Below are 8,452 nucleotides of genomic sequence, written 5' to 3' on the forward strand. Positions count from 1 at the left end.
ACACCGAAACAATGAGAACAAAAAAACTACATGACCCACAAAGCACTGCGGGAGGATGAGTGACGTTTCAGCGGAAGAAGGATTTACACAATAAAAGCTTGGCTTTTTCCTAATAGTCCCTCCTATCTCCTTTCCTATCCACTGTTCCCTCCTATCTCCTTTCCTATCCACTGTCCCTTCACCCCCGGAAGTGTTTAAGTGGTGGCCATGACACAGAGCGTTCGAGTTTTCTTTAGACTCAGGAAAAGAGGCTCAATGCTTCCTTTATAACCTCCTTTAGCCTAGGAAACATTGATACATCCTTTATCAAAGGAGACCACAAAATGATGACCCACAATTCATTGCGGTGACAACATTTAAAGGGAAACGCACACCTGAGCACTTCTGGAAACTCACGATAAGTATCGTAGATGAGTTACTAATGCTATAATATGACAACTTTAAATAAATAATCTAACACCCATATATTATTATATGTAGACATATAATCAGATTATAACTGACATTAAACAAACACTCTGTGGTACTAGAAAAATGATATTTTTATCCATATGATGTTTTATTAATCATAATTCATATTAGTGAGTAGAAGGTGATCAACCATTCTCACTGTGACGTTCTTTAGTTTACCTTTAGTTCCTCGTAGCCATGGTAACCTCTTTTCCTTTGATTTATATTAAAACCTGCGATTTCTGACATTATATCAGTGGAAAGTGTTAGAAATGAGCTTTTAGTTTATTTTAGGAAATGTGGAGTTTTTTCACCACAACAGACGTCACTGACCTTATTATTATTATTATTGTTATTGTTATTGTTATTGTTATTATTACTATTATTATTATTATTATTATTATTATTATTATTATTATTATTATTATTATGTCACCTAGTGGAAGTGTGTCTGATTGTCAAAACAATCCTAACTCCTCTCCTAACACCTTTCATTAACCCTGTGACGTCTTCTAAGGAGTTAAGGAAAAGTGGATAGGAAAGGAGATAGGAGGGAATATTCGGACGCAGCTATCGTTTGATAACATCATTGAAACATATTTAATATGATACATTATTGGTAATATATTAATGAGATAGATAGATAGATAGATAGATAGATAGATAGATAGATAGATAGATAGATAGATAGATAGATAGATAGATAGATAGATAGATAGATAGATAGATAGATAGATAGATAGATAGATAGACATATAGATAGATAGATAGATAGATAGATAGATAGATAGATAGATAGATAGATAGATAGATACATAGATAGATAGATAGATAGATAGATAGATAGATAGATAGATAGATAGATAGATAGATAGATAGATAGATAGATACATAGATAGATAGATAGATAGATAGATAGATAGATAGATAGATAGATAGATACATAGATAGATAGATAGATAGATAGATAGATAGATAGATACATAGATACATAGATACATAGATAGATAGATAGATACATAGATACATAGATAGATAGATGTTGTTTATGTTGTTGTTCTATAATAACAAGTCAATGCTACTGTTAGGTCCTATGCTATGAATTTAGATAATTATATCCTGGATTAATGATAATCAATCATAAACTAATCAAACATTCCCTGTCAGAGAGAAGCTGTCCTATGACTGTCAATAACAACATGATAATTTAAGCCTAGAACTATACAATATGTCTGTGAAAATTCAATGATGGTTTGTTCAAAGCAAGGCAGCAAAACTTTTCTGAAATTATTTCTAAAAATGTCAACAACTCTCACACGTTGTTTTCTGTAATTGAAAAGCTCACAACCCCCCCAGATCAGATCAGATAGCCCCTGAATTACTGTCAGCTGGAAAATGTAATGAATTTAGTGTAAATTTCAATGAAAAAATACAATCAATAAGGTCAAACATCAGAACAAACCAGCAAAACAGCTTCAACCACTGAGGGAGGAGTCAACTACAATGTTAGAGTTTATTACAGTGAACCCAAAAACAATAGAGGAAACTGTTCAGCAGCTGAATCCATCAACGTGTTGCCTTGACACAAAACCCTCAAACTTCTTTAAAACTGTTGTAAAGTCATTTATCACTGATTAGTGTCAGATAATTAACTGATCATTCCAATCAGGCACCGTACCAAAACCCCTGAAAGTAGCTGCTGTTAAACCTCTGTTAAAAAGAGAACACTGGATGCCTCTATACTGGCTAACTATAGACCAATCAGAACCTTCCATTCATGGCCAAGATCATTGAGAAGGTGGTCTTCAACCAACTGAGTCAATTCTTAACATTCAACAAAATATTTGATAAATTTCAGTCAGGTTTTGGTTCTCATCACAGCACAGAAACTGATCTGATCAAAGTGATCAATGACATAAGGTTGAACACTGATTCAGGAAAAGTATCTGTTCTCATTCTATTGGATCTAAGTCTACATTTGACACTGTAGATCATACAATGTTGTTGCACAGATTGTAAACATGGGTTGGACTAAATGTTAAAGTAATGGTTTAAGTTCTACTTGGAGGATCAAAGTTATTTTGTAAACATTGTAAACATTGAATCTGACAGATTACCAATGTCCTGTGGGGTTCCTCAGGGATCTGTTCTTGGACCTCTTCTGTTTAACCTTTATATGCTTCCTTTAGGACACATTTTACACAACTGTAAGGTTTATTATCAGAGCTACGCAGATGACACACAACTATATCTATCACTGAACCCAGATGACTATGGTCCCATTGAGGTGTTGTGTGACTGTTTAGAAAAAGTAAACTGCTGGATGAGTGAAAACTTCCTTCAACTAAACCATGACAAGATGGAGGTGATTGTCTTTGGTAACAATGAAAAGAGGACTGCTGTCAGCAAGTATCTGAGTCTGGATCTTTAGAAGATAAAGACCACGTCACAGGTCAGATAGTGGAGCCCAGAGCTCACAGTAACCATGGTGATGCTGTGTTTAGTTGTTATGCTGCAAAGAAGTGGAACAAACTGCAGCAGAGCTGAAGTCAGCATCACATGTGAACATTTTTAAATCAAAGTTAAAGGAACTTTTTTATCTACTGTGTATGATTGATAGAGATTTATGGTCATGTTGATGATGTCATGTTTTTGTTGATGATTTTAATTGATTTTACTGATGATTTTAAATGTTCTTATTGATTTTAAGCTGTTGAATGTTTTCTGTTGCACTTTATGATCATATAAAGTATATTGAGTGGCCTAGTGGATGAAATATGCTATACAAATACATTTGCCTTTCCTTAATCTGCTGATATGCTCTCATGGAACCACGTCATCTTTAATAATGATGACGTGGTTTCATTCTGACACTTTCCCACGCTCCCTCCTTTTTCCTGCTTTGCTGTTCTTTTGTCTTGTTTTAATTTCACATCAGTCTTGATCTTAATCTAATCATGAAATTGATCAGCTGGTCTTTCTTCACTTTTGATCAAATCTTTCACCAGGATTAGAGGCAATGTGAGAGTCTGTAAGATGTCCATCAAACCAGACTGGAATTTATCATAACGGCTTTTCTGTTGATTGGATCAGACGTTTCCCTGATTCCTGATCAAACTAACTGGTTTTCTGTGATAAATTAACTAAATAACACCATCTTTAACTTTTACTACTTTTAAAATGTTCCATCCTTTATTCTCACTGCTCAGTAACAGATGACGTCACTTCCTGTTGGTCTCAGCAGTGGTTTCTATTGGCTGTTTAAGCAAGGCAAGGCAAGGCAAGGCAAATTTATTTATATAGCGCATTTCATACTCAAGGCAACTCAATGTGCTTTACATGATAAAACATTCAATTGTTTAAAATCAATAAGAACATTTAAATCAATAAGAACAATTAAAATCATCAGTAAAATCAATTAAAATCATCAGTAAAATCATCATTACATCAACAACATGACAAAAAATCTCTCTCTCAATCATATGCAGTAGAGAAAAAAAGTGCCTTTAACTTTGATTTAAAAATGTTCACATTGGATGCTGACTTCAGCTCCGCTGGCAGTTTGTTCCACTTCTTTGCAGTATAACAACTAAAAGCAGCATCACCATGTTTACTGTGAGCTCTGGGTTCCACTATCTGACCTGTGTCCATAGATCTGAGAGACCTGCTGGGTTCATACCTGACCAACATGTCACTGATGTATTCTGGACCAAACCCATTCACACATTTATACACCAGCAGCAGAACAGAAGCAGAGTGAAAGCTGCAGCGCATGCGCCGACTGTAATCATTAAATCTGTGATCGATCTCATGGGTCTAAATAAGACGTGTATTTAATGTAAACAGCTGATTGGCTGAGCTGGAGAGGGGGCGTGGTCATGGACGGCTTTAAACCAGGTTTAACACTTTGAACACTTTGATGAAATACCCCCCTGGTTAGTCGTTCAGCCTAAGTTACCATGGTGATTTAGCTCGGTAAGACGTTAGCTAGCTTTGTTGTCCAGCACACACTGATTAAATCCCAGATGATAAAAGGTATTCTGGCTTTGTAACAAACCTCTTTATGTTGTTGTTTACTCTGTTGTTGTTTTTGTTTATGCCATTGATTATGTTTATTATGTTGTTGTTTATGCTGTTGCCGTTGCCGTGGTGAGGCGTCCCTCCAGCCGTGAAAGGCGGAGCTTCATCTTGCTGTGCCCAGCCTCCTGCTGAGCGAACAGTCGGGCGTATCGAGTCTGTAGGACATCCAACGCATCCGTCATACGCTCCACCTTCTCCTCCATCTCTTTAGGGTCGGGGCCCTGGGCCGCCACCTGGGGGCCACGGTCACACATTACATCACTTCCTGTTACTGCACTGCCCTGTTCACATGCTATCACTGCAATGTGCTAACGTCTTTAGCTCACACTGACACCATGTGACCCACCTCCAGGTCCAGCAGTCCGTCCTTCATCAGGATCTGACGTCCCTTCTCCTCCAGCAGAGCCTTGGCATCCGGATACTCTGTCAGCGCCTCCATCAGGTCATCTTTAGAAAGGCAGAAGAGGTCAGAGTAGCCGATGCTACGGATGTTAGCGGTCCTACGGTTCCCAGCTTTACTTCCTGTCACACACACACACACACACACACACACACACATTCAGCTCAGAGTGATGATGATGATGATGATGATGATGAAGATGATGAAGATGAAGATGATGATGAAGATGAAGATGAAGATGATGAAGATGATGATGATGATGATGATGATGATGATGATGATGATGATGATGATGATGATGATGAAGATGATGAAGATGATGATGATGATGATGATGATGATGAAGATGAAGATGATGATGAAGATGATGAAGATGATGATGATGATGATGATGATGATGATGATGAAGATGATGATGAAGATGATGATGATGATGATGATGATGATGATGATGAAGATGATGATGAAGATGATGATGATGATGGTGATGATGATGATGATGATGATGATGATGAAGATGAAGATGAAGATGAAGATGATGATGATGATGATGATGATGATGATGAAGATGATGAAGTCTTCCTCTCCTACCTTTGATGGCCAGGATGCTGATCTCTCCAAAGTAGCTTCCATCACTGAGGACCACATACTGAGTGACTCCATCATCAGCCACTACAGCCAGCTTTCCCTCCTTAATGATGTACATCTCTCTACCAATGTCTCCTTTCCTACAGATGTAGTCCCCTGGACTGTACACCTGGGGCCGCAGCTTGAGAACCAGCTCCACCAGGAGCCCCGCCTCACAGTCTGCAAAGATCCTCACCTGATACACACACACACACACACACACACACACACACACACACACACACACACACGTTCATTTATTCACTCATTCATCCAGTGTTATTCACTGGTTGTTCACGTGTCCATTCTGACCTTCTTCAGCGTGTCCAGGTGAACGTTGATGGCGATCTCCGCCCTCAGTTTATCAGGAAGAAACTTCAGAACTTCTCGTTCATCCACAGCTTTTTTATTCGTCCACAGGAAGTCGAACCATTTTATCACTCGCTTCTCCAGGTCCACCGTCACCTGCAAAGACTCTTATTGTGAAAGGGACAACTACAAAGACTCTTATTGTGAAAGGGACACCTGCAAAGACTCTTATTGTGAAAGGGACACCTGCAAAGACTCTTATTGTGAAAGGGACACCTGCAAAGACTCTTATTGTGAAAGGGACAACTACAAAGACTCTTATTGTGAAAGGGACAACTACAAAGGCTCTTGTTGTAAAAAGACAACCTGTAACGGCTCTTATTGTGAAAGGGAGCACCTACGGAGGCTGTTATTTTGAAACCTTTTTATTGAATGTAATTTGTGTAATTGAGAGAGCTGCGTTGCCAGGTTGGGTTGTGTTTTAATGAAGAGAAGCTAGCGTATCTGTGTTGCCAGGTTGTCACGTGTCACTGACCTTCCTGAAGGTCATGTACTGTTTGATGGCGTCAATGCGAGCCTGGAAATCAGCACGTGCTGCGTTCATGTTGGTGATCATGGATCCCACGTTTCCTACGATGGTGGCAAAGATCAACACGCCCACCTGAGGACACCCAGCAACTATTAACCAATAAAAACACACCACTGTCACATCATCATCACAGGCTCCACCCACCAGGAAGTCTGTGACCACAAAGAAGTACTCAGAGTTCTCCACAGGGGGCGGAGTCTCTCCGATGGTGGTGAGGGTCAGCGTGGACCAGTACATACTATAGGCGTACTTCCTCACCAGACGCCCAAACTCAGGGTCCGACGGGTCGGGGTACACGAAGCGGTCCGCCCCGAAACCTGGACACACACAAAGTGTCAGCATGGGGGTGGGGCTAGGGGCGGGGCTAGGGCTCCAACCCACCAATGGCTTTGGAGAAGGAGAAGTAGAGGCAGGCGTTCCAGTGGATGATGATGACGATGTACAGAACCAGGTTAGAGATCCTCAGGGCGTTGGGGAAGTTGGTTCTAGTCTCGGTTCTCTGGAAGAATTCCAGCATCCTGGAACCAGTTATAGACGGTTACCATGGTAACACCAGAACCTCTCATGGTCTAAAATGAACCTTTCTACCTTTACCATTACCAGGGTCTGGTTCCACTCACAACATGGTTCTGGTTGATTCTGGTTCTGACTCTAGCTCCTGTTCTAACTAAAGTTCTGGTTCTGGTTCTGGTTCTGGGGGTATTTCATCAAAGTGTTCTTAGCAAAGCCAGGACTACGGTTTAAACCTGATTTAAATGTAAAAATCACTTTTTCAAGCTTCATATCATGTTAGTGTGTCGTTCCTTCCTGAAAAACACGCCTCCATTGTTTCTGAGCGTGATTCACGTATCTTTAAATCTCCCGCCAGGAGCCATTCTCCTGCTGTTTTGCTCGAGGGGACGAGGCCCCTCCCCCTCCTATGTTCTCTTCCTTAGTTCAGCCCACAGCACCTGCCTCTGCACATTTAGCTTTTCATTTACTTATTTTCTAAGAAACCTCTGGTTTATGTTGTCTTTTCTCATTGATAAACGCATTCAAATAAAAAAAATTAAAACTTGCTCCCCTCCCCATCACTGTCTATTAAGCCCCTCCCTCCCACTAGAGCTACAGTGATACGGCTGCAGCTGTGGTTGACACTTCCTACCGGGGCAAAAATAAAGCTGTTAACTTATTGAATAAGCCACACACACACACACACACACACACACACACACACACACACACACACACACACACACACACACACACACACACACACACACACACACACTGGTTCTGGTTCTAGTTTGAGCTCTAGTTCCTGGTTACTAGTGTGTACCTGTTGAAGCGCAGCAGCTTGTTGAGTCTGACCTCAGGGTAACTGGTTCCCAGGACCAGGTACAGCAGGTCAGTGGGAACCATGGAAACCAGGTCCAGTTTGAACTGGAAACTGTTGATGTAACATTGACGAAGCTTCACCTGGTCTTTGACCAGCAACCCCTGGTCCAGGTACCCTGGGAGGAGTTACAGTATATATAGTTACAGTATATATATGTGTGTGTGTGTGTGTGTGTGTGTGTGTACCTGTGCGTGTCCTAAACATCATGTCACACAAGTAAAGGCTGTCAAACAGGAAGTCCAGAAAGAACCAGAAGATCAAATAATCAGCCTGTAGCTCCTCAAAACATGCTCTGAAACACACACACACACACACACACACACACCTTACTACACACTAAACACCACGCTGTGTGTGTGTGTGTGTGTGTGTGTGTGTGTGTTACCTGGCTATAATCAGAGTCCAGTTGTACATCACAGGGATTGTGATGATAAACAACCAATAGTAGTAAATGTTTCCAGCTGGATCAATGATAGTCACCTCCTTAGGCCTGACAACACACACACACACACACACACACACACACACACACAACAATAATACACACAAACAATAATACACATTTTAACACACACACACACACAGTAATACTTACGGCTCATCCTTTGTCTCTTTCTGC

The 8,452-nt window shown here is 40.4% G+C and overlaps 1 protein-coding gene across 2 annotated transcripts; it reads right to left on the reverse strand.

The window, feature by feature from the left end:
- Positions 1 to 4,321: 4,321 nt before the first annotated feature.
- Positions 4,322 to 8,452, reverse strand: cnga1b (cyclic nucleotide gated channel subunit alpha 1b). Of its 2 annotated transcripts, none has more exons than XM_028442446.1 (11): positions 8,429 to 8,452; positions 8,219 to 8,323; positions 8,019 to 8,125; positions 7,774 to 7,948; positions 6,837 to 6,973; positions 6,600 to 6,772; positions 6,402 to 6,527; positions 5,870 to 6,022; positions 5,522 to 5,753; positions 4,877 to 4,977; positions 4,322 to 4,763 (listed from the first exon to the last, which is right to left on the reverse strand). In XM_028442446.1, the coding sequence occupies exons 2-11, from the start codon at positions 8,245 to 8,247 to the stop codon at positions 4,578 to 4,580; spliced, it is 1,419 nt and encodes a 472-aa protein (XP_028298247.1). In that variant the 5' UTR covers positions 8,248 to 8,323; positions 8,429 to 8,452; the 3' UTR covers positions 4,322 to 4,577. The 2 variants fall into 2 exon arrangements, with proteins under 2 accessions (XP_028298247.1, XP_028298246.1); XM_028442445.1 differs by having other exon boundaries at positions 4,877 to 5,052.

The sequence above is a fragment of the Gouania willdenowi genome, unplaced genomic scaffold (assembly GCF_900634775.1).
Source record: "Gouania willdenowi unplaced genomic scaffold, fGouWil2.1 scaffold_51_arrow_ctg1, whole genome shotgun sequence".
In the NCBI taxonomy this organism is placed as follows: Eukaryota; Metazoa; Chordata; class Actinopteri; order Blenniiformes; family Gobiesocidae; genus Gouania; species Gouania willdenowi.